Source organism: Oncorhynchus clarkii, unplaced genomic scaffold (genome assembly GCF_045791955.1).
Source record: "Oncorhynchus clarkii lewisi isolate Uvic-CL-2024 unplaced genomic scaffold, UVic_Ocla_1.0 unplaced_contig_13587_pilon_pilon, whole genome shotgun sequence".
NCBI classification, from domain to species: domain Eukaryota; kingdom Metazoa; phylum Chordata; class Actinopteri; order Salmoniformes; family Salmonidae; genus Oncorhynchus; species Oncorhynchus clarkii.
In genome coordinates, this window is record NW_027258359.1 from 2438 (window position 1) to 30390 (window position 27953).

Below are 27953 nucleotides of genomic sequence, written 5' to 3' on the forward strand. Positions count from 1 at the left end.
CCTAAATTACTATCGCCCTAAGCACTCACGTTGGAAGTCATGTAGTGCTTTGAAAGGCTGGTCATGGCTCACATCAACACCATCAGTGTTGAACAGCATAGTGCCCACAAAGCTCATCACTAAGCTAAGGACCCTGGGACTAAACACCTCCCTCTGCAACTGGATCCTGTTTGTGAAATCAGCATACAATATTTCTAGCTAGCTGAATTTCCCCGCCACCATCTTCCATCTGTGTGCACTGAGTTGGGTGGGTTGTCTATGTTCCTTTTTCTATGTTTTGGGATTTCTGTGTTTGGCCTGGTATGGTTCTGAATCAGAGGCAGCTGTTTATCGTTGTCCCTGATTGAGAACCATATGTAGGTAGCCTGGTTTCACTTTTGAGTTGTGGGTGATTATTTTCCATGTTCGTGTTTGTTACCACACGGGACCGTTTCGTTTGTTTCACTTTGATATTTTGTATTTGAATAGTGTTCAGGTTGGCTCATTAAAATGGACACATACAACGCTGCAAATTGTAGTCGTTAGTAGTCGTTTTACTTGAATGTCAGCAATGTTTGTTTTGTGTGAAGAGTTTTGAAAATAGACCACAGACATGTGAAATTAGTAAAAAAGCAATTCAAATGTTTTGACATTTACTACTTGAATGTAAATAAATGTATTGAGAAAAAAAAACTGCGGGTAGATGGAGATACTACTTACATGTTGGCAATCAAGGTCTCAAACTGATTTTTAATTCCCTCCAAGTCCTTTTTTGTCGATTCCAAACATGGACAGTGCTGATAGCTCATGTTTGGCACGTTTTCACTGTCCACCTTTGCTGTGTTTAGTAGTGATACTGTTGTGTTCCTGCTAATATACCCCTTCACACAAGGGTTGGGCTTCTCAAGTGTTGAAAGTGAAAGCCGAACTTTTAGCTATAAATTCAACCGCTTGTCAAACTAAGGTTTAGAGAAGCTGGAAATAAGTCATTGTTAAAACATAAGGCTTGGTTCTAAAATGGGTGGATGGTTTCTTATCGCCATTGACTTTGGCACAGCATACAGTGGCTATGCCTTCTGTGTGTCATCTGGAAATTCCGAACCAAGACCCAGGGTTCCGAAGTGGGGACAGGAACATGGATTCAACTCCCCAAAGACTCCCACCTGCATTTTGTTTGATGAACATGAAGAATTTAAAATGTTTGGCTTTGACGCTAAAATGGCGTACACAAAAATGCATGGAGCTGACGCACAGAAACATTATCTTTTTGAAAACTCAAAAATGGAACTTTATAGCAAAGTAAGTACTTAGTAGGTTACTTACTAATGAAATGACAAACAACCTAATGATTGAACTGCCATTGTATTAATACAAAATGTGACTTGGTACTAGTAGAGGGGCCTACTAAAGGCATCGGTTATGTAATTAGTACCCCAGCATGTGCGTTATTCCTGAGGGTGATTCATAGGGGATACGTTTTTGTAATTATTATGACGGAAGCCTGTACATTTTTATTCTAGGCGTGAAAATATTTTAACATCATGGCTAGACGATCATAATCTATACAGGTAATCCATACTCATTATTTTAGCGATCCACAGTAGACGTCTGTCCCATCCTAATGGAAATCCCCCAATCCTGTTGATGTGAGCTAAACAGATGACAGATGAGAAAGTGAACTTGCCATTTCCAAAAAGTGTAGCTCAGTAGGGAATCGAGGACGCTCTGCTTTGCGATCTATTTCTTACAGTCAGGGTTGAATACATGTGCTGCACTTTGTTTTAAGAGTCAACTCTAATGTCGCGCAAAACATACGGATGCCAGTATATATGCACGGAAATAGTATTATCAGAGGACGGTGGAGTTACCCGAAAACCCTTTTTTTCTGGTGTTAAATGTTAAACCCTATTCAATGGGATTAGTTTATTTAAACGGATGCATTTTGTTTTACTGTGGGAGTTCGGCTAATGAAATGAATGAAATGAATGTCATAAATGTGCAATACAAAATAATTGTTCCTATAGGCTTATTTAATGAAACCCTGGCTGTTGGTGTAGTAGCCAATATATTTAAAGAAGGGAATCCCAGATTCCCCCACTGAGCCAAACTTTTTGGAAATGGTACGTTCACTTTCTCATCCATAAATGCTTCTCAGGTGTAACTAATGTCCAGCAGCTTAAATCAGCAGGATGGCTGGCACTTACAGTATATTAGGATGGACATATCGCTAAAATAATTATACTTCCTCAATTTAAATATCATGGTACACCTATACATTTGGTAGCCAAATAAGAGTAATCAGTGTAGCCTATTATCGTCTTGACATTATGTTTAAATATCTTCAAGCCTAGAATAAAAACGTCCATGAGTCAATTGAATAAAAACAATTATAATAATTAAGGGGCAGTTTCACACTAAACCCGTACAAATTGTCTGGAGCACATGCTGGAATAATAATGGCATAACCAACATCTCTAGTAATACTAGTTCCATCCGAACAGGGCTTTACTCTCCTGCCGTTTAAAAATGACTGAAATGGCAGATTCGCATGGGACAAAATGTACTTGGATGTGGTGGTGCACATCATTACAATACCCGACCTGCTGTAAAAAGTAATGTAAAAGGTGTCACTTGTTTCAATATGTTATTTTGGATTTATGTTGTATACTCTTTTTCAGACAATCAATAAGAACTTGATGATTAAAGCACACAATGGGAAATCGATGAGTGCTTTGAAGATAATAGCAGAAACCCTGCGGTATCTGAAGGACCATGCACTGAAAACGATTGGTGATCACACAAGTGGCAGGCAGTTCATTGCCTCAGATGTTACCTGGGTCCTGACTGTTCCAGCCATATGGGATGCTGCAGCCAAGCAGTTCATGAGAGAGGCAGCAACAGCGGTGAGCTATGGGACATGTATGTGTTGTGATTGTCTTATTTTACATGTAAACATTTAGCCATCATTTGGAAGTATGATTTTATTCAGTTCAGTACATTTGTCAGCTTTACCAATCACAATACAGTTGTTCCTTCCAATAACTACATATAATTGTGTTTTAACTCATTTCCAGGCTGGTCTTGTGACAGATCTAAACTCAGACAGCTTAATACTGGCTTTGGAACCAGAGGCAGCATCAGTCTGGTGTAAGAAGCTTCCATCCGATGGTTTTATAGCAGAAGAGATTAACGAAGACACATTGGAGAAAACCCCTGGAACCAAGTACATGGTTGTGGACTGTGGCGGTATGGTGATAAGAGCATCTCAAACAATTCACAATTTATTTATCTATTTCAAACAAGTGTTTACTATATGCATGGTCATTCCAATCCCAAATAGACTGTCAGCCTCAGTAGGTCATCAGCCCAGCAGCCATAGAGCAGGGAAAGGCAATAGGTGGCCTTCAGACCAAATCCAAATCTGCTGATTTTATTTGGCTCTGCAAACTCGTCTGTTTTTAAAATATTCATTGTTAATTAAGGAATAAAAACACAAACAATGCCAGGAATTTACTTCAAAATAACTTGACTTTGGGAATTCTGTTCCCAATTATTCCCACAAATAAATGTCATATGATCATGGCTCAATGTAACGAAGGTATGAAATGATTGTGTTATTATCAAATAAATTGTAGACTATAGAACAAAATAAGTTGATGCTGGATACTCAAATTCATAAAAAGCATATGTGCACAAATAACTTCCAGAAGTAATTAAGGCAGTCAGTTTTTTTCGGCATTGTTTACTATACAGCATCAACTTATTTTTATTGTATAGTATTTATTCCAATGATCAAAGACCACCTCATGGTTTACATTTATAACCAAAGAAACGCTCCTCTCCTGTGTCTTTGAAATGTTGGCTACTTGTCAGTCTGGGCTTAGTTGTCAGTTTGCAGTGTATAAATAGTTATAAGCTGTATTTCAAATTATTATTTTGGTATACTTTACAAAAAGAGCTGCATTACAGGAAGAACATATGGCTTGTAGTATACTTAACAGGTCTGATATTGTGCTTTTTCAGGTAGAACTATTGACATAACAGTGCATGAGGTGCTAAAAGGTGGAACACTGAAGGAGCTGCACAAGGCCTCTGGAAATGACATGGGAGGGGGGACTGTTGACAAGAATTTGAAAATGTTCCTAAGAGAAATATTCTCTGATGAACTATGGGATGACTATGAGAAATGTTATGCCCCTGAGCTGCAAAAGATGATGTATGGCTTTTCTCTACTTAAGGGTACAGATGATGACATAGACATATCCTGCCCTTACAACTTGGGAGAATTAGCAAAGAAATACCACTCAGAAATGTCAGACTTCTTCAAGACAAGTCAGGGAGCTTCCTGGGAGGAGGGGTCAATCAAAATCACAAAAGAAAGAATGCGGTCCTTCTTTGATGATAGTTTTAAAGGGATTACTGAGAGCATCAGACAAATCTTGAAAAGTAAAAGTAAGGACAATCCTGAAGGCCTCAGCATTGACTTCATTCTCTTAGTGGGAGGTTATGCCTCATGTAACACACTGCGGAGTCACATTAAACAGCAGTTTAGTGGTCAATGCAAAGTGCTCTTTCCAACTGATCCCCAGGAGGTCATTATCAAGGGGGCTGTTCTGTTTGGGAAAAACCCCAAGGTAGTGTCGTCACGAGTCAGTGCCCTGACTTATGGAATCACTGTATATCAGAGGTTTGATGAGTCAAAGCACAAACCTGAGAAGAAATTCACAACTAATGAGGGAACTGAGTACTGCTGTGATGTTTTCCATAAACTGGTGGAGAAGGGTGAGTCAGTGGGTTGTGATGAAGTCAGGGAACACATCTTCAATCCCGTATCAAGTGATCAGATGGAAATATCTTTCAGTTTTTTCAGCACAGAGAGACTGAATGCCAAATATGTTGATGAGTGGGGAATGGATCAGATTGGATCTTTCACTGTTCAAAGTCCTGACACCACAAAGGGTCTGGACCGCAGCATCAGGTTAGAAATCAAGTTTGGTTTCACAGAAATGCAAGCCACCGCTACTGACATAGAATCAAAACAAACTCAATCAATCAAACTGGACTTTTTGAGGAATTAAAAACATACGATGCAAAACGTTTTGCAAATTGAGCTATACATTACAGCAATGCATTACAGAAATACATCAAGAGACTAGATGCATAGTCAATACAATACAGACACTTCAAAAACTGGAAACTGGAATGTGAGTTATTGTTATATTCAGCTCTTATTATTAGTAATGTTCTTGTTATGCCAGTGTCTCCTATCCACAGGATTCAACCCATTTTAACATCTAATACAAGTTCAGTATAGACAAATCGTCACTTTATCATTATGCAAATACTGTATGTGTTAACTATGCACAAAATATAGAAGTAATTTGCATACAGGAAATTATAAGTGTTTAGACTAAGGAATGCTGTGTTTGTCCTGCACTCTAAAAATATGTTGAGATGTATCTGGCATGTCAAAAGATAAATAAACATGTGTTCCATGCTTAATATTAAACGTTTCTGTACTTCCTTCTAAGCCATATAATGTATGTAGTTTCTGACCAATACATTTATTAGTGTTAATATAATAATAATTTGTTAACATTTATATTTATCTGTATTTTGTATCTAGAAATACAGCATCTAGTAAGTGAATTTCTGTGGTGTATTTATGCCATTTATAACAAGATAACAAAGTAACTAGCAGCAAAAGCTAGCAAGATTACTTAGGTTCTGATGCAAACATGTTTCTAGAAATTGTTTAAATAAAATATTATTTTTTTTAACACCTAAACTGCTGGGCCTCGCTACCACCCTTACTAGCCATTTTGACTGCAACATTCTAACACATACATTTAATACATGCTATGGAAAAGTACTTTGGTTGTGTTTATGAAGGTGTTGGTTAACAGAATACAAAAACATTTTTATTTCAAGGAACACAATAACATTTTCATTAGTATGTTACTGTAAACGATTTGCTTCCGCCTGCTCATGTGTAGAGCTGGTAGAGCACAAAATGAACAGCAGTTACTCTAGGTGTCGTGTCTTTGGCATCATTAAACTGAAGACTGATTTATCAAATAACTATAACAAATAACAAATAATTATTATTATGCAATTAAACTGATTAATCATGTAACTGTAATTAACTAGGATGTCGGGGCACCAAGGAAACTATTCAGATAAAAAAGTTATAATTTTCCTAATATAACTTTCAGATATTTGAATCGCGTTCAATGATACCGAATTCCTAGCTGCAGACTAGTAATTAATATCAAAGACGTGTTCTTATTCTGTCGGTATCGATAGTCTAAGAGTTTAACCACGTGGGATGGTTAAACGATTCAGCAATCGTCTCAAACCTTGGCCCTCTCCTTATCAAGGTAAGCTGGTCTGCAACCTTTGTCCTCTCGTAATTGAAAGAAACATGGTCTGTTGAGAAATTCTCAAGGTGGGGGTTTTATTCGGAAGAGCAGAAAAAGGCTGTCTCATGACGCCAAGTCCTGGCTGTGTTCATGGGGCATGCCAGTGACTTAAGTGAAACTTTACACAGAAATACAATTCTCTCACATTACATCATTACATAGCATCCCATAATTTCACAAATAGTTTAATCTTTCCTCATTCATCCTGTACAGCAATTCGATGCAAGCCTCATAACTGAGGCTATTATATAAACAGCGTTATGGTAATGTGGCCATACCGTCTCCCATGAGTTTTACAAATTTGTACCAAACGGACCAGTTCGTAGCTGGATTCTTCACCGATTTTTATACCTTCTCCAGAACATAAATGTTGTTCGGACCTCAAGTTCTGTGAGGTGGAAGAAATTCCTTTGTTCTCTCTATGAAAACTCACTGGTTCTATACTGTGGCCATGAGGAGATAATCTCCTCCAGGAATTTACAACCTGAGGTCGCAGCAGCCTGAGTGTGGGAGACAGAGAGAGGGGGATGGGGCTTGCTGTACCCAAAGAGGGCAACGTCATGACATAGGAAAAAGTTACATTTTGAAATAGAACTCATATCTTCAGTTGTTTGGCAACGGTAAATGTTTTGGAAACCTCAGAATCTGCTCTTTCTGATACTATATAGAAATCAAACGTCTCACCTGCATGTGACTTTGTAGGAGCATTGGAAAAAGTAACTTTTTGGTGCGTGTAACATTCCCCAACAAGAAAACCAAAAAATGTTGCTCAAAACAGAAAGAGGAACTAACAAAGAGTCAATGACAACCAAAACAAAACAGGTGGGGTTTTAGGAGGGGTTCTGAAAAACACTCATGGGGCTGTCAACTGAAAATTGCATCGCAACAACAACCTTGACCTAAAAGACACCCACCATGAGCGCCCACTAAGAAGCAAACAAAATGAAAACCCACAACAAACTTAAAGACAGGAGGCAAACCAAAAAGTTGTCGCAAAACAAAATCAGATAAAGGATTGTCTTTCTGGAAATCAATAGGGAGAACCAACTATCAAGACAACTGGAACAGTGGGCCAGCCACTCTTAAATAGCACCTGGGCCAGCACAGTTGAAACACCTACCCACTAATGGCAAACCAGCACAGGTAGAACACATACTGACTAACGACACCACGTGCTAACGTCCAACCTCCAAACATGAATGGAAAAACCAATGCCTGTGACACCTTCCCACTTAAGGCAACAATATATCCTATATTTTTATTGAACAAGTTGGCTCACCACCAACAGAAAACAACTTCCATCTCACAACATAATCTTAAATACATCGCCTTCTCCAATATAAACTGGTGTCTACTGGCTGTCAACAATTAAATACAAGACAAAACCCTTACTTAAATATATAATATAATATATTTTTTCTCTTTTATTTCATTTTCCCCCCAAAAAAGTCACGTAAGCAACGTGAAGCAACGTCTAATCTTGTCCCCTTAGAACGAGCCCAACCAAAACAATAGCCATCTCCAAAACGTTGAAACGTGCAGTCAAATTAAATTGTGAGCCAGGGATACTGTCACGTCCTGACCTTAGTTGCTTTTTTTATGTCTCTGTTTTAGTTTGGTCAGGGCGTGAGTTGGGGTGGGCATTGTATGTTTTTGTTCTAGGTTTGGTATTTCTGTGTTTGGCCTGGTATGGTTCCCAATCAGAGGCAGCTGTCGATTGTTGTCTCTGATTGAGAACCATACTTAGGCAGCCTGTTTTCCCACTAGGATTGGTGGGTAGTTGTTTTCTGTTTTGTGTGTCTCACCTGACAGAACTGTTTCGTTTCTTTCATTCACTTTGTTATTTTGATGTTCACGTTGCGTCGTTGGTGTTGTTAGTGCTCTGGACCTTGTTACCCGTTGTTTTGGGTTGGTCAGTGTTTTGCGCCCTGCGTGTTTGGGCATTTCATTTTGGTGCCTCATTAAAGTGCATCTTTCCCCTGGACCTCTCTGCTCTCTGCGCCTGATTCCTCTCTACACACCTAGCCAGCTGTGACAGATACATACTGGCTAAACACAAAAGGTATGAACTGCCCACCCTTGAAAGTCAATCAAGTTGTCCTTACCACGGACATGTCTAATTTCAAGGGGAAACTCCTGTAAATTCTTTGGCCACTATACCTATTTTGCCAATAGGCCTGGTTTACCACACGGAGCCCTGCTGATCCATCTGTCGACGAAATAGCACGAGGGGGCCACAACAGACTTTCTTCTGCCACGACGTCCCTTCAAGGCCCTTCTGCTAGCTTGCTAGCCCTGGCTTGCTAGCTGCCTGAAGCCAATCACTGGACTGCCATGATTACTCGGCTACGCATGCCACACGTTAATGTCAAAATGCCTTGTCCATTTCTGTTTTGGTTAGTAATTATTGAGCAGGCCTCTAGCCCTGCTCAATACGCCTTATTTAACACTTTAGTTCCACCTACCACACGTGGTGACATCACCTAGTTTAAATTATATTTCTAGAGACAATATATATATTTCATCGTCACTCTATGCACAGGTTTACACCCACTGTATTCACATCCTACCATACCTTTGTCTGTACATTATGCCTTGAATCTATTCTACCGTGCCCAGAAATCTGCTCCTTTTACTCTCCGTTCTGAACGTACTAGACGACCAGTTGCTTTAGCCTTTAGCCGTACCCTTATCCTACTCCTCCTCTGTTCCTCTGGTGATGTGAAGGTTAATCCAGGCCCTGCAGTGACTAGCTCCACTCCCATTCCCCAGGCGCTATCATTTGTTGACTTTTGTAACCGTGAAAGCCTTGGTTTCATGCATGTTAACATTAGAAGCCTCCTCCCTAAGTTTGTTTTATTCACTGCCCTAGCACACTCGGCCAACCCGTATGTCCTAGCCGTGTCCGAATCCTGGCTCAGGAAGATCACCAAAAACCCAGAAATTTCCATCCCTAACATTCCAAAAAGATAGAACTGCCAAAGGGGGCGGTGTTGCAATCTACTGCAGAGAGAGCCTGCAGAGTTCAGTCTTACTATCCAGGTCTGTACCCAAACAATTCAAGCTTCTATTTTTAAAAATCAACCTTTCCAGAAACAAATCTCTCACCGTTGCCGCTTGCAATAGACCACCCTCTGCCCCCAGCTGTGCCCTAGACACCATATGTGAACTGATTGCCCCTCCATCTAGCTTCAGAGCTCGTGCTGCTAGGTGACGTAAACTGGGACATGCTTAACACCCCGGCCATCCTACAATCTAAGCTTGATGCCCTCAATCTCACACAAATTAACAATGAACCCACCAGGTACAACCCCAAATCCGTAAACACAGGCACCCTCATAGATATCATCCTAACCAACTTGCCCTCCAAATACACCTCTGTTGTTTTCACCCAAGATCTCAGCAATCACTGCCTCATTGCCTGCATCTGTAAAAGGTCTGCAGTCAAACGACCACCCCTCATCACTGTCAAACGCTCCCTAAAACACTTTAGCGAGCAGGCCTTTCTAATCGAGCTGGCCCGGGTATCCTGGAAGGATATTGACCTCATCCCGTCAGTAGAGGATGCCTGGTTAAAAGTGCCTTTCTCACCATCTTCAATAAGCATGCCCCTTTCAAAAAATTTTTGAACCAGGAACAGATATAGCCCTTGGTTCTCTCCAGACCTTGACCAGCACAAAAACATCCTGTGGCATTCTGCATTAGCATCTAATAGCCCCCGTGACATGCAACTTTTCAGGGAAGTTAGGAACCAACAGGAGGTTAGTAGGTTAGGAAAGCTAGGGCTAGCTTTTTCAAGCAGAAATTTGCATCCTTTAGCACAAACTGAAAAAAGTTCGGGGACACTGTAAAGTCCATGGAGATTAAGAGCACCTCTTCCCAGCTGCCCACTGCACTGAGGCTAGGAAACACTGTCACCACTGATAAATCCACAATAATTGAGAATTTCAAGAAGCATTTTTCTACGGCTGGCCATGCTTTCCACCTGGCTACCCCTACCCCGGTCAACAGCCCTGCACTCGCCCAAGCCTCCCCATTTCTCCTTCACCCAAATCCAGATAGGTGATCTGGACCCCTACAAATTAGCCGGGCTAGACAATCTGGACCCTCTCTTTCTAAAATTATCTGCCAAAATTGTTGCAACTCCTATTACTAGCCTGTTCAACCGCTCATTCGTATCGCCTGAGATTCCCAAAGATTGGAAAGCTGCCGTGGTCATCCCCCTCTTCAAAGGGGGAGACACTCTAGACCCAAACTGCTACAGACCTATATCTACTCTACCCTGCCTTTCTAAGGTCTTTCAAAGCCAAGTTAACAAACAGATTACCGACCATTTAGAATCCCACGTACCTTCTCCGCTGTGCAATCTGGTTTCCGAGCCTGTCACGGGTGAACCTCTGCCACGCTCAAGGTACTAAACGATATCATAACCGCCATCGATAAAAGACAGTACTGTGCAGCCGTCTTCCTCGACCTGGCCAAGGCTTTCGACTCTGTCAATCCCCATATTCTTATCGGCAGACTCAGTAGCCTCGGTTTTTCTAATGACTGCCTTACCTGGTTCACCAACTACTTTGCAGACAGAGTTCAGTGTGTCAAATCGGAGGGCATGTTGTCCGGTCCTCTGGCAGTCTCTATGGGGGTGCCACAGGGTTCAATTCTCGGGCCGACTCTTTTCTCTGTATATATCAATGATGTTCCTCTTGCTGCGGACGATTCCCTGATCCACCTCTACGCAGATTACACCATTCTGTATACTTCTGGCCCTTCCTTGGACACTGTGCTATCTAACCTCCAAACGAGCTTCAATGCCATACAACACTCCTTCCGTGGCCTCCAACTGCTCTTAAACGCTAGTAAAACCAAATGCATGCTTTTCGACCGTTCGCTGCCTGCACCCGCACGCCCGACTAGCACCACCACCCTGGATGGTTCCGACCTTGAATATGTGGACATCTATAAGTACCTAGGTGTCTGGCTAGACTGTAAACTCTCCTTCCAGACTCATATCAAACATCTCCAATCGACAATCAAATCTAGAGTCGGCTTTCTATTCCGCAACAAAGCCTCCGTCACTCACGCCGCCAAACTTACCCTAGTAAAACTGACTATCCTACCGATCCTCGACTTCGGCGATGTCATCTACAAAATAGCTTCCAATACTCTACTCAGCAAACTGGATGCAGTTTATCACAGTGCCATCCGTTTTGTTACTAAAGCACCTCATACCACCCACCACTGCGACCTGTATGCTCTAGTCGGCTGGCCCTCGCTACATATTCGTCGCCAGACCCACTGGCTCCAGGTCATCTACAAGTCCATGCTAGGTAAAGCTCCGCCTTATCTCAGTTCACTGGTCACGATGGCAACACCCACCCGTAGCACGCGCTCCAGCAGGTGTATCTCACTGATCATCCCTAAAGCCAACACCTCATTTGGCCGCCTTTCCTTCCAGTTCTTTGCTGCCTGTGACTGGAACGAATTGCAAAAATCGCTGAAGTTGGAGACTTTTATCTCCCTCACCAACTTTAAACATCTGCTATCTGAGCAGCTAACCGATCGCTGCAGCTGTACACAGTCCATCTGTAAATATCCCACCCAATTTACCTACCTCATCCCCATACTGTTTTTATTTATTTATCTGCTCTTTTGCAAACCAGTGTCTCTACCAGCACATGACCATCTGATCATTTATCACTCCAGTGTTAATCTGCTAAATTGTAATTATTCGCCTACCTCCTCATGCCTTTTGCACACAATGTATATAGACTATTTTTTTTTCTTTCTACTGTGTTATTGACTTGTTTATTGTTTACTCCATGTGTAACTCTGTGTTGTTGCCTGTTCACACTGCTATGCTTTATCTTGGCCAGGTCGCAGTTGTAAATGAGAACTTGTTATCAACTAGCTTACCTGGTTAAATAAAGGTTAAATAAAATAAATTAAAAAAATGTTAAACTGACCTTGCCTTCTGGATGATAGCAGGGTGAATAGGTTTTTGTCCTTGATGATCTTTTTGGCCTTCCTGTGACATTGGGTGCTGTAGGTGTCCTGGAGGGCAGGTAGTTTGCCCCCGGTGATGCATTGGGCAGACCACACCATCCTCAGGCGGTGCAGTTGCCATACCAGGCAGTGAAACTCGCAGAAATTCTACTCTTGACCACTGCTACCAACCTTTCGACACGAACATAAGGCCCTCTCCCGTCCTCCTTTTGGCAAATCCGACCATGACTCAAATAAAGACTCAAGAGGGAAGTTCTAGTGGTCAGGTCTGTAGAGCATCACTGTTGCAGTTGTTAATATGTACAGTATATTGTTACTTTTTTTAATCATATATTTTTTTGTTTTTAATTTCACTTGGTCCCCACACCCCCTCAATGGTCATGCTGCTCCCCCTATGGTCATACCCCCACAACCCCTCAACAGTCTTTACTCTGCCTCCACCCCAATGGACATTTATTTATTCATCACTGCTACAGTTATAACGTATATAGTACAATTTCTATTCATATTGTTGATGTTTAATTACCATTTTCATTATTTTATTTCACTTAGTCCTGCATGTTGAAGCTCAGAGCCCAAGATTTTCACTGTACCTTGCAATAACACCTGAAACCCTTTACATGTGACTATTAAACACTGAATCAAAATCGGAATCGGAATCATTACAAACAAACAGATCTGGGACCAGGCTACGCTTGGTTGACTAAATAATGAAAATATACTGTAGATATCAAAAGTATGAACAGTACAGTATAGGTTCAACACGTGTGTACAGTTAATATCCACATGTACTCTCACCTGTGATTCAGCATAACCTGGTGATGTACTTTGCACCATGTTTGACCCTAGTCATACTAACGGGGACCTCACAGGCAGACAGACAGACAGACAGACAGACATAGGTTGAACATTCTGAAAGTTCTTTCGCAGTTATTTCAGTTTAGAATGTTGAAGTTTGCATTCCTCAATTGAAATGAACAAGCTCTATAGTTTATAAAATATGAATTGTAGCAAAAAGTTACTGTCTGATGAAATCTAAATTTTTGTCAATTCTCTTTTCTTTCCATGTACTGACATCAGTAACTCTCCTCAATGTTATCTGAACATTTCATGACTCTAGGACCAACAAAAATAATAAAGACTGGGGAAGATCTTCCGGTATTGGAGACCAGCGTCACCATTCCTGTCCATGAGTTGGTTGCAAGTTCTGGAATGTCAGCTCCATGATGTTGTGGGGCCATAAAGGCCACCTGGGACAATAGTTAATCTGTTCCCCCCACCTTTCTTTATGACTCTGAATGACGCTAAGGAGGTCAGGAGATAGAAGACAGACAAATCAAATCAAACTTTATCGGTCACATACACATCTTTATATAAATATTAGGATTAGCGATGTTGGAGCAGCATACACTAAAATACAGTAGAATAGAATAAGGTATATACATATGAGATGAGCAAAGCAAAAAATATGTAAACATTATTAAAGTGATAAGTGTTCCATTATTAAAGTGGCCAGTGGTTTCAAGTCTATGTGTATAGGGCAGCAGCCTCTAAGGTGCAGGGTTACGTAAGAGGGTGGAAACCGCCTAATGATGGCTATTTAACAGTATGATGGCCTTGAGATAAAAGTTGTTTTTCAGTCAGCTGGGACCGAGTACCACCTGTACTGATCTTGCCTTCTGAATGATAGCTGGTTGAACAAGCTGTGGCTTTGGTGGTTGTTGTCCTTGATTATCTTTTTGGCCTTCCTGTGACATCGGGTGCTGTAGGTGTCCTGGAGGGCAGGTAGTTTGTCCCCAGTGATGCGTTGAACAGACCGGTTCCGAGCAGTGCAGTTGCCGTTGCATGCGGTGAAACATCCCGACAGCGTGCTCTCAATTGTGCATCTGTAAAAGTTTGTGAGGGTTTTAGGTGCCAAGCCAAATCTCTTCAGCCTCCTGAGGTTGAAGAGTCAAATCAGCCTTGTGATCTGCCTGGGTTACTGGGGAAATCACAAGCCAGACTTTTGAAAGCCAAAGAGATGTGTGTTGAAATAGACAACTCTCTGTAACAAAGAGATAATAGTGCAAGAACATATTAAACAAATGTCTTATCAATGTATTAAAATGAAAAATCTATGTCATGTTGATATAACTTGAAACAAATACATTTAAAAACAGTTTTTCACAATTTCTGACATTTAATCCAAATAAAAATTCCCTGTCTTAGGTCAGAAAGGATCACCACTTTATTTCAAGAATGTGAAATGTCAGAATAATAGTAGAGATAATGTTTTATTTCAGCTTCTATTTCTTTCATCACATTCCCAGTGGGTCAGAAGTGTACATACACTCAATTAGTATTTGGTAGCATTGCCTTTAAATTGTTTAACTGCTTTGGGACTAAGGGGCAGTATTGAGTAGCTTGGATAATAAGGTGCCCAGAGTAAACTGCCTGCTACTCAGGCCCAAAAGCTAGAATATACATATAATTAGTAGACTTAGTAGTATTGGATAGAAAACACTCTGAAGTTTCTAAAACTGTTTGATGATGTCTGTGAGTATAACAGAACTCATATGGCAGACAAAAACCTGAGAAAAAAATCCAACCAGAAAGTGGGAAATCTGAGGTTTGTAGTTTTTCAAGTCATTGCTTATCAAATATACAGTGTCTATGGTGTCATGTATTTCCCCTGCATGCTTGCATTCAGTTCGTTCAGTTTCCCAGATATGTATGTTACATTTTATTTTCATTACACAGTAGTCAAAGTCTGTTTTTTTACACCCATTGTGAATGACAACAGTTCCTCACTCAATGCGAAAAATCTTTCCAACATTTCCCTTCGATAACCACCAAGCCTCGGTGTGAAATAGAACATTGTCATGCTCGGATCTCATACCTCCACATAGTTTTGCAACAGGCGGTGCAGTGGATGTGGTTTGATGTAGTTTACAATCGAAGTTACCTGCTGCATTACAGTGCCTTGCGAAAGTATTCGGCCCCCTTGAACTTTGCGACCTTTTGCCACATTTCAGGCTTCAAACAAAAAGATATAAAACTGTATTTTTTTGTGAAGAATCAACAAGTGGGACACAATCATGAAGTGGAACGACATTTATTGGATATTTCTAACTTTTTTAACAAATCAAAAACTGAAAAATTGGGAGTGCAAAATTATTCAGCCCCCTTAAGTTAATATTTTGTAGCGCCACCTTTTGCTGCGATTACAGCTGTAAGTCGCTTGGGGTATGTCTCTATCAGTTTTGCACATCGAGAGACTGGCATTTTTTCCCATTCCTCCTTGCAAAACAGCTCGAGCTCAGTGAGGTTGGATGGAGAGCATTTGTGAACAGCAGTTTTCAGTTCTTTCCACAGATTATCGATTGGATTCAGGTCTGGACTTTGACTTGGCCATTCTAACACCTGGATATGTTTATTTTTGAACCATTCCATTGTAGATGTTGCTTTATGTTTTGGATCATTGTCTTGTTGGAAGACAAATCTCCGTCCCAGTCTCAGGTCTTTTGCAGACTCCATCAGGTTCTTCCAGAATGGTCCTGTATTTGGCTCCATCCATCTTCCCATCAATTTTAACCATCTTCCCTGTCCCTGCTGAAGAAAAGCAGGCCCAAACCATGATGCTGCCACCACCATGTTTGACAGTGGGGATGGTGTGTTGCTTTTACGCCAAACATAACGTTTTGCATTGTTGCCAAAAAGTTCAATTTTGGTTTCATCTGACCAGAGCACCTTCTTCCACATGTTTGGTGTGTCTCCCAGGTGGCTTGTGGCAAACTTTAAACAACACTTTTTATGGATATCTTTAAGAAATGGCTTTCTTCTTGCCACTCTTCCATAAAGGCCAGATTTGTGCTGTATACGACTGATTGTTGTCCTATGGACAGAGTCTCCCACCTCAGCTGTAGATCTCTGCAGTTCATCCAGAGTGATCATGGGCCTCTTGGCTGCATCTCTGATCAGTCTTCTCCTTGTATGAGCTGAAAGTTTAGAGGGACGGCCAGGTCTTGGTAGATTTGCAGTGGTCTGATACTCCTTCCATTTCAATATTATCGCTTGCACAGTGCTCCTTAGGATGTTTAAAGCTTGGGAAATATTTTTGTATCCAAATCCGGCTTTAAACTTCTTTACAACAGTATCTCGGACCTGCCTGGTGTGTTCCTTGTTCTTCATGATGCTCTCTGCGCTTTTAACGGACCTCTGAGACTATCACAGTGCAGGTGCATTTATACGGAGACTTGATTACACACAGGTGGATTGTATTTATCATCATTAGTCATTTAGGTCAACATTGGATCATTCAGAGATCCTCACTGAACTTCTGGAGAGAGTTTGCTGCACTGAAAGTAAAGGGGCTGAATAATTTTGCATGCCCAATTTTTCAGTTTTTGATTTGTTAAAAAAGTTTGAAATATCCAATAAATGTCGTTCCACTTCATGATTGTGTCCCACTTGTTGTTGATTCTTCACAAAAAAATACAGTTTTATATCTTTATGTTTGAAGCCTGAAATGTGGCAAAAGGTCGCAAAGTTCAAGGGGGCTGAATACTTTCGCAAGGCACTGTATGTCTACGAGTTCCGTGCTCAGCTCTTTTACCGCCAGCTGTTCTGGGTGTATCATACAATGTGTCCATATGGCAGAGGGAGACACATTCATAACTAGAGTGCAGAGACTTGCCTGCCGTCCCCCCATAGATGGAGCCCCTTCTGTGCAAAAGCCCACCATTCGATCCCATGGAATCTGTTTTTGTCAATATAGCCACGCAGCACACTGAACATGCCCTGTGCCTTTCATGGTCTGGAATTGTGAAAGAATATCTCAATATCTCAATATTTCACCGACATGTATAGCAAACAAAAGTAAATTCATGAGCATCTCGGCCCTCTCAGCTAACCCTTTGGAGCACATAAGCTGGGGAGTTTGAGTGTTTCAGTCAGGTTCCTCTTGACTGCTAGCAATTGCATTAATTCTTAATGGAACAGTGATATCTGACAAAGGTATTGATGTGAGTTTCTGTGCCTCTGCCTCCCCACACATTGTTTCACCATATCAATTGCGTCCTGTAATATCTAAGTCTCTGCAATAGTGTGTGGTTTCATAGTGTTGCAGGCCTAGCCATTCACCGTGGTAATGATTCAAGTGCATTTTCCCATGATCTAAGGGCGCTCCCTGGTTGAATGTAATCTTTTAGATATGAATCATTTGAATTTAGATTTTTAAGGTTAACCACATTTCAATGATTTTGAGATACAAAAACAATGTTAAAATATATGTATTTTTCTGTCTATACATTTTTTTCCCTCAGGATTTTGGAAATTCTCCAGTGATCCCATTTTGATATCAGGCGATCCCACACGGTGTTGCGAACGCTAGTTTGGGAACCGCTAGCCAGCCCATTTCCAGCAGCAAATCAACCTTATAAGCCATCAGAAGGGACGTTGGTGTTGGGTTTTGGCGCTACAGGTGGCATCGGAAAGAGAATAATAGGAAGTACATTTGATTTCTAAATATGTTCTTTCTTTCCGAAAGCACACCTTATAATAATAACAATACAATAATAATAATAACAAAGTATAATAGTACTCTCAAAATGATGCCCAGGATCACGTTGACGAGCACGTCACCTGGTAGGTCGGTGAACACTAAGTAATTTAATTGATCTTAAATTAATTCAATTGTATATTATTTTACATTTAATTTAATTTGGACCAATGAATAAGATTACACGGTCAAGGATGATCCAATCCTAGATCATCACTCCTACAGTACTCTATATACAGTAAATATGGACCCAGAATTTGTACTTTCAATGAGTAACTCATGGACCTTCTTTATACTTTATTACTGCATTGTCGGAACTAGAAGCACAAGCCTTTCGCTACACTCGCATTAACATCTGCTAACCATGTGTATGTGACAAATAAAAATTAGATTTGATTGTGGACTACAGGAATAGGAGGACAGAGCACATCCCCATTCTCATCGACGGGGCTGTAGTGGAGCAGGTTGAGAGTTTCAAGTTCTTGGTGTCCACATCACCAACAAACTAGAATCCAAACACACCAAGACGGTCGTGAAGAGGGCACGACTAAAAGCCTATTCCCCCTCAGGAAACTAAAAAAATTTGGCATGGGTTCTGAGATCCTCAAAAGGTTCTACAGCTGCAACATTGAGAGCACTGGTTGCATCACTGCCTGGTACGGCAATTGCTCAGCCTCTGACCGCCAGGCACTACAGGGGGCAGTGCGTACGGCCCAGCACATCACTATGGCTAAGCTGCCTGCCATCCAGGACCTCTACACCAGGCGGTGTCAGAGGTAGGCCCAAAAAATTGTCAAAGACCCCAGCCACCCCAGTCATAGACTGTTCTCTCTACTACCACATGGCAAGCGGTACTGGTGTGCCAAGTCTAGGACAAAAAGGCTTCTCAACAGTTTTTACCCCCAAGCCATAAGACTCCTGAACAAGTATTGGACTATTTGCATTGTGTGCCCCCTAAAACCCCTCTTTTACGCTGCTGCTACTCTCTGTTTATCATATGTGCATAGTCACTTTAATTATACATTCATGTACATACTACCTCAATTGGCCCGACCAACTAGTGCTCCCCCACATTGGCTAACTGGGCTTTCTGCATTGTGTCCCGCCACCCACCACCCGCCAACCCCTCTTTTACACTACTGCTACTCTCTGTTCATTATATATGCATAGTCACTTTAACCATATTTACGTACATGTACATACTACCTCAATCAGCCGGACTAACCAGTGTCTGTATAAAGCTTCGCTACTGTTTTTTTTCCACTGTCTTTTACTCTCTTTACTTACCTATTGTTCCCCTAACTTTTTTTGCGCTATTGGTTAGAAGAAAAAAAAAAAGTAACCATTTCACTGTTGAATTCAGCGCACGTGACAAATAAAGTTTGATTAGATTTTTTATGACCTGGATTGGACCCGAGTAGTAATAACTATCATCCAGAAGGCGAGGTCAGTACAGGTGCATCAAAGCTGGGACCGAGAGACTGAAAAACAGCTTCTATCTCAAGGCCATCAGACTGTTAAATAGCTATCACTATCACCAGTTCCAGTTAGAACCCTTTTGAGTTCCATGGAGTACCCTCTGCGAAAGGGTTCTACATGGAACCCAAAAGAGTTCTAAATCTGCCTATACAGGAGGCTGCAGTGGGGAGGACGGCTCATAATAATGGCTGGAATAGCGTGAATAGAATGTTGTATAGGTTTCTTAAGTGGTTTTTTGGATGTCACTTTTTGCAACTGGAGGGCAGTAATACATAAAGGGATGGGTGAGGTTATAGATTAGATTTCAATTATAGGGTCAATCTCAATGTGACAGATTTAATGTTCAGTTTTGTTGAGGAATGGCTCTGGCGTTCAAAGATGCGTATCCAGGGAAACTATTCATATGTGTAATTTAGCTCAAATCTTCAGCCTTTTCCACAAAGGTGAAGTAAACAAACTATAAAAATGTTTTTGGGGGTATATAGAAACCTAGCCCTGTAGAGAATGAAGTCAAATGAGTCTAAACTCTGGATACCTATCGCTGTTCAGAACAATCAATCCATTTGTGTGTATTTACCTGTATTCCCTTATGCAACACATACATATTTGTTTACACATGTATAGACACCGCCAAACATTTAGTGAACAATGACTCTCCATTTGTCACGATCGTCGTATGGAGGGGACCAAAGCGCAGCGTGGTGTGAATACATTCTTCATTATTGAATGAAGAACACGAAAAACACTTAAACAAAAAACAACAAAACGATTAAGACGACCGTGACCGCTATATAAACGATGTGCAACATAACATAGACAATAACCCACGAAATACCCAAAGATGATGACTGCCTAAATATGGTTCCCAATCAGAGACAACGATAAACACCTGCCTCTAATTGAGAACCAATCTAGGCAACCATAGACCAACATAAACACCTAGATGAAAACAACCCCATAAATCTACAAAAAACCCTAGACAGTACAAACAACCTAGAGTAAGACAAAAACACATACATTACCCATGTCACACCCTGACCTAACCAAAATAATAAAGAAAACAAAGAATACTAAGGTCAGGGCGTGACACCATTTCTATCAGGCCAGTGTACAGTATATTATTAATTTTACACATTAAGAACATAATGAGTACATGTTACAGAATTACTCACCTGAAAGTTAAATTTTCATGAAAGGGTTTGCGTGAATGTTTTAGCAAAATTGGGTTTTAGGTGTTTTAATGTGTGTGAAAACAATGTTAATAATTTTGCACAAAAAAGTTTTGACATTTGTTTTGAGAGAGTAGAACTTTGTTTCCCACCCAAAAAAATAAAAGACAAAAAATGTAAAAGACACTGTAGTTCGGTATAGCTGAGTAGTACACTTGTGTGTTTGAATAAATGTACTGCAAGGGAAAGAAGCAGATTTTTATGAAACATACAATTTTACTACTTATACTATGTTTTCCAGTTGAACCCTGAACCCTCAGAATGAATCCTGTCCTGAGTCTGGTCTTGTGGTAAAGAAGGAAACAAAGTCAAGATGACCAACACAGTTTTTCAGATGGAGTTGTTATTATTGACAATGATAATATACTGTACCAAATTCCACAGCGTTTGTCATTTAGAAGATCAGAGTTGTCAATAACATACATAGGAGATCACTGTAGCCTATACAGTACATTGAATACATTCCAACTTTATAGACAGACAATATTTTATATGCTTTTAAAACATATGAAACCAACCAGAGTTTATGTCGAGGTGGTCTGACTGAAAAATATACATTTATGAAAAATATAGTATTTAATCCGATTAATGTTTTGAAATGGTGATTTCTTCTCCAGAGGTTTGATTAAGACTTTTGATCATATGACAGTAAAAGGTCATTAGTTTATCTAAGTTAACAGCACCGTACATATTTCATAATCTCCTATCGTTTAAAATAATTTGCCATTAAAAGCATCTGGTTAAAACTCAGTTCAGTGCTCTACCAGAATGTACAAGGATAAGTAGTGTCTTTTACAGAGGAAGAGGGACCTGCTGTGGTTAAAACTAGAACTGCGCTCAAAGGTTGGACAATGGGTCCTGGAATAATAGTTTGCATTTGTTGTAGTGGAGAACCATTCTATCTATATTATAGATTCATTCTATAACATAGAACAGTTCCAAGGCTTTCCAGTCAGTACGTTCTGGTAGTATTATCTACATGAGGTCCCATAGGTTGGCCCATCTACACAAAAGGTGCTATATAGAACCGAAAAGGGTTCTTCAGCTGTCCCCATAGGATAACCCTTTGAAGTACCCTTTTTGGTTCCAGGTAGAAACTTTTTGGGTTGCCAAAACGGTTCTACCTGGATTCAAAATGGAACCAAAATGGGTTCTACTTGGAACCCAAAAGGGTTCTCCTATGGGCACAGCCAAATAAGCCTTTTGGAACCCTTTTTTCTAATAGTGTAATATTCAGTTCCGTTTCTCTTCTAGAAACTGATTAAAACTGTCCGAAAGCTGAGGGTAGTCTCTGCTAGAAAGCTTGAATCATTAATAACCTCAGCTTTTCCCAAGGTAAAATCGACCAATAGGCTCTCACAGAGATGGTACATTTTCAAACCCACCCCTGAACACCTCTAGTGGTTTCAACATCTTCCAGAGAGTTCTCCTGGTTAATATTAATTTATAATACATACATACAGTACATATATACAGAGATAGATAAGATAGGACTGTAAGTTGTGAGGGGATCAGCCTATTGCCACGATGACAGCAGCAACAGTCCCTTGGAGAATGACAACGGCTGCATCTGAAATGAAGCCCTATTCCCTATTTAATGCATTACTGTTGACCATCAGGTCCGTGTTAAACATAGTGCACTCTATAGGAAAAACGGTGCCATGTTGGATGCATCCAATGTGTTGGTTGTTCAATAATCGCTGTGCGAGGAGCAGCAGTGGTTTGATGGGTCTCCAAAGCAACAATCCCAAGCCTCGCCTGACAGACTTCAACCTAACCACACTATTTCTCCCAGAAATGAATCATTCATAATTCTCCTGTTTAAATAAAGCTCAATCAACCCCAAGAAAAATAACTTGCGTTATGATAATTATTTAGAAAACAAATATTAGTCTGGAGTTAACTTGCACGGACAGATTTGTTTAGAGACACACCTGTCTGGTTCCACAAGACAAGGCTGGGACTTCTGGTTCCCTGTCTGGCTGGCTATAACCCAGTGACTTCTGGTTCCCTGTCTGGTTATAACTCAGTGACTATGTTGGGCCTTCTGGTTCCTTGTCTGGTTATAACTCAGTGACTATGTTGGGCCTTCTGGTTCCTTGTCTGGTTATAACTCAGTGACTATGTTGGGCCTTCTGGTTCCTTGTCTGGTTATAACTCAGTAACTATGTTGGGCCTTCTGGTCCCCTGTCTGGTTATAACTCAGTAACTATGTTGGGCCTTCTGGTTCCCTGATTGGTTATTACTCAGCGACTATGTTGGGCCTTCTGGTTCCCTGTCTGGTTATAACTCCGTAACTACGTTGGGCCTTCTGGTTCCTTGTCTGGTTCTAACTCAGTGAGGAAGGGAGACAGTGAGAGGTCTATACTGTTAAGGTGGTTTGTCAAACCATAAGAAATAAAGAACATGTAAATGCATACAGCCTGTATTAAGATATTAAGACAAAGAAAACAGCCTCACCTAACATGTTACCATGTCAAACCTACAACAGAACTCCCATTGTAAGAATACTGCATGTTGAAAACAAAGGCTCGCTGTCTGGCTGTCGGTAAGGAGACTGTGTGACCTGGAGGGTGTTGGTTGGGAATTGGAACCCAGATGAGGTGGATTGACTGCGCTGCATTGGTGGTGGGGTGTACAGATGTATTGGGTTTAGTCCGTCTCAGATTGACCCTAAGGGTGGTCAATGGTTCCTCGTGGTGGGAGTGCTCCTTCGGGCCTGTCGTCCTAGAGCACAGCCTGGGCTCTCTCCTTGCCCTTCTCCTCCTCTCTTCTCTTCATGGCCTGGATCACAGCCATCTCTTTGGCCTCTTTCTTCTGGTTCCTGGCCTCGAACAGCAGCCTACATCGCAGGGGACACAGAGGGGAGGTTTCAATAGTGTGCAGAGGGCTATTGGTTAAAACCATCATGGTAACGCATGGAATATTTACCCTTCTGTGATTTAGAGTATAGTATCATTGGAATGTCTTGGTAGCGCATGATGCTTGCAACGCTAGGATAGTGGGTTCGATTCCCGGGACTACCTGTACGTAAAATGTATGCGTGCATGACTGTAATTCGCTTTGGATAAAACAATCTGCTAAATGGCAGATAGTGTTATTATATCATTTTATAGTGGGAGCTGAAAACGCATACCCAAAATGCTGTGCAGGTTCAGACAAATGGTTCATACACTTACAAAGTAGAGAAAGGTTACTGGGAGTAATATAGTGTGTGATTTTCTTTACTTTTCCCCAATATTATCATGATGATGTGACCTTGGCATCATTGAAACTACAGAGATATTATCATGATGATGTGACCTTAGCATCATTGAAACTACAGAGATATTATCATGATGACGTGACCTTAGCATCATTGAAACTACAGAGATATTATCATGATGACGTGACCTTAGCATCATTGAAACTACAGAGATATTATCATAATGATGTGACCTTAGCATCATTGAAACTACAGAGATATTATCATAATGACGTGACCTTACAACTACAGAGATATTATCATGATGACGTGACCTTAGCATCATTAAAACTACAGAGATATTATCATAATGACGTGACCTTAGCATCATTAAAACTACAGAGATATTATCATGATGATGTGACCTTAGCATCATTAAAACTACAGAGATATTATCATAATGACGTGACCTTAGCATCATTAAAACTACAGAGATATTATCATGATGATGTGACCTTAGCATCATTAAAACTACAGATATATTATCATGATGATGTGACCTTAGCATCATTAAAACTACAGAGATATTATCATAATGATGTGACCTTAGCATCATTAAAACTACAGAGATATTATCATGATGATGTGACCGTAGCATCATTGAAACTACAGAGATATTATCATGATGATGTGACCTTAGCATCATTTAAACTACAGAGATATTATCATGATGATGTGACCTTAGCATCATTAAAACTACATAGATATTATCATGATGATGTGACCTTAGCATCATTTAAACTACAGAGATATTATCATGATGACGTGACCTTACAACTACAGAGATATTATCATGATGATGTGACCTTAGCATCATTTAAACTACAGAGATATTATCATGATGACGTGACCTTACAACTACAGAGATATTATCATGATGACGTGACCTTAGCATCATTAAAACTGCAGAGATATTATCATGATGATGTGACCTTAGCATCATTTAAACTACAGAGATATTATCATGATGACGTGACCTTACAACTACAGAGATATTATCATAATGACGTGACCTTAGCATCATTAAAACTACAGAGATATTATCATGATGATGTGACATACCAGGTTATCTCACTCCTTCCTGCCCTCACCTGTTTTTGATGATCCTCTGAACAATACTATCAGTGGTGAGGCTGTTCATACTGTCCACAGTGTGCAGTATTCCTTTCTTCCTGGGCTCCTGCATTTAGAGAAACACAGTCCACACTTAAACATGCACTTAGACATTGCACGCTTAGGATAAAAGTTTGCAAAAAAACGGCATATGTTATAATATACAATACTGTATATTATATCAGTCTTCCAAATACATTGTAACCACTTAGTAACCAAGTAACAAAGGCTTTTTAAATGGAGAAGTTCATCCCTACATTTTTCTGTGAGATTGCCTTGATGGGAAAAGTACTGTAAACCCCATGATAAATTGTTCAACAGTTCTCGTTTAGTAAAGTGGTGGCTATTATCCCCTTTGGTTTTCTGATAGTCATACACTACTCTTTCAAAAAGCATCTTATACGGTGGCAGGTAGTCTAGCGGTGAAGTGCATGGGCCAGTAATCGAAAGGTTGCTGGTTCGAATCTCTGAGCTGACTAGGTGAAAAATCTGTTGATGTGCCTTTGAGCAAGTCACTTTACCCTAATTGCTCTGGATAATTTGCTAATTAATTCATCAGAAATCCTACAATGTGATTTTCTGGATTTTTTTTCTAATTTTGTCTTTCATAGTTGAAGTGTACCTATGATGAAAATTACAGGCCTCTCTCATCTTTTTAAGTGGGAGAACTTGCACAATTGGTGGCTGACTAAATACTTTCCCCCCCCACTGTACGTGAATGTAAAACATACCAAGTCCCCATGGCCTTGTAGTTTTCTGCCAGTCATAGACTACCCTTTCAAAGAGCACCTTATACCAAGTCCCCATGGCCTTGTAGTTTGTATCAATTGGAGTGCACAAGCACATTGTTCTTTAGTAACAGAGTTGTGTCAGAAAAAGGCACAGGGTACTCACAGCATAGGGGTCCGACCCGTCTTTGTCAGGATGCACCTCTGTCTTCCCATGGCACACAAGGTCCACCTGCAGAAGTAGACCATGCATGATGAGACCCAACACTAACCCACTGTAGATACCATGCATGATGAGACCCAACACTAACCCACTGTAGATACCATGCAGGATGAGACCCAACACTAACCCACTGTAGATACCATGCATGATGAGACCCAACACTAACTAACCCACTGTAGATACCATGCAGGGTGAGACCCAACACTAACCCACTGTAGATACCATGCATGATGAGACCTCAACACTAACCCACGGTAGATACCATGCATGATGAGACCCAACACTAACCCACTGTAGATACCATGCATGATGAGACCCAACACTAACCCACTGTAGATACCATGCATGATGAGACCCAACACTAACCCACTGTAGATACCATGCATGATGAGACCCAACACTAACTAACCCACTGTAGATACCATGCAGGGTGAGACCCAACACTAACCCACTGTAGATACCATGCATGATGAGACCCAACACTAACCCACTGTAAATACCATGCATGATGAGACCTCAACACTAACCCACGGTAGATGCCATGCATGATGAGACCCAACACTAACCCACTGTAGATACCATGCATGATGAGACCCAACACTAACCCACAGTAGATACCATGCATGATGGGAACCAACACTAACCCACTGTAAATACCATGCAGGTTGAGACCCAACACTAACCCACTGTAAATACCATGCATGATGAGACCTCAACACTAACCCACTGTAAATACCATGCAGGATGAGACCCAAAACTAATCCACTGTAGATAGTAGATACCATGCATGATGAGACCCAACACTTACCCATTGTAGATACCATGCAGGGTGAGACCCAACACTAACCCACTGTAGATACCATGCATGATGAGACCCAACACTAACCCACTGTAGATAGCATGCAGGGTGAGACCCAACACTAACCCACTGTAGATACCATGCAGGGTGACCCAACACTAACCCACTATAGATGCCATGCAGGGTGAGACCAAAAAACGAACCCACTGTAGATACCATGCAGGGTGAGAACCAACACTAACCCACTGTAGATACCATGAGGGTGAGACCCAATGCTAACCCATTGTAGATACCATGAGGGTGAGACCCAATGCTAACCCACTGTAGATACCATGCAGGGTGAGACCCAACACTAACCCACTGTAGATACCATGCAGGGTGAGACCCAACACTAACCCACTGTAGCCAGCAGCATACCACCCTGCATACCACTGCTGGCTTGCTTCTGAAGCTAAGCAGGGTTGGTCCTGGTCAGTTCCTGGATGGGAGACCAGATGCTGCTGGAAGTGGTGTTGGAGGGCCAGTAGGAGGCACTCTTTCCTCTGGTCTAAAAAAAAATATCTCAATGCCCCAGCGCAGTGATTGGGGACATTGCCCTGTGTAGGGTGCCGTCTTTCGGATGGGACGTTAAACGGGTGTCCTGACTCTCTGATGTCATTAAAGATCCCATGGCACTTATCGTAAGAGTAGGGGTGTTAACCCTGGTGTCCTGGCTAAATTCCCAACCTGGCCCTCAAACCATCACGGTCACCTAATAAACCCCAGTTTACAATTGGCTCATTCATCCCCCTCCTCTCCCCTGTAACTATTCCCCAGGTCGTTGCTGCAAATGAGAATGTGTTCTCAGTCAACTTACCTGGTAAAATATGGGATAAATAAATAAATACCATGCAGGATGAGACCCAAAACTAATCCACTGTAGATAGTAGATACCATGCAGGTTGAGACCCAAAACTAACCCACTGTAGATACCATGCAGGATGAGACCCAACACTATCCCACTGTAGATACCATGCAGGGTGAGACCCAACACTAACCCATTGTAGATACCATGCAGGGTGAGACCCAAAACTAACCCACTGTAGATAGTAGATACCATGCAGGTTGAGACCCAACACTAACCCACTGTAGATACCATGCAGGGTGAGACCCAATGCTAACCCATTGTAGATACCATGAGGGTGAGACCCAATGC

General features: G+C 41.1%; 2 protein-coding genes across 2 annotated transcripts in view; one reads left to right on the top strand and one right to left on the bottom strand.

The window, feature by feature from the left end:
- The first annotated feature begins 996 nt into the window (after positions 1-996).
- Positions 997-5057, top strand: LOC139396799 (heat shock 70 kDa protein 12A-like). The gene is made up of 4 exons (XM_071143717.1): positions 997-1278; positions 2658-2882; positions 3054-3225; positions 4003-5057. The coding sequence occupies exons 1-4, from the start codon at positions 997-999 to the stop codon at positions 5055-5057; spliced, it is 1734 nt and encodes a 577-aa protein (XP_070999818.1).
- A 15920-nt stretch (positions 5058-20977) lies between these two features.
- Positions 20978-27953, bottom strand: part of LOC139396798 (ethanolamine-phosphate cytidylyltransferase-like) — a 34273-nt gene continuing 27297 nt past the window's right edge. Inside the window, exons 11-13 of the mRNA XM_071143715.1 lie at positions 25903-25968; positions 24987-25075; positions 20978-23493 (exon numbers count right to left, since the gene is read on the bottom strand). Coding sequence (XP_070999816.1) covers positions 23379-23493; positions 24987-25075; positions 25903-25968 — 270 coding nt within the window. The 3' untranslated portion in view covers positions 20978-23378. The remainder of the gene's footprint in view (positions 23494-24986; positions 25076-25902; positions 25969-27953) is intronic.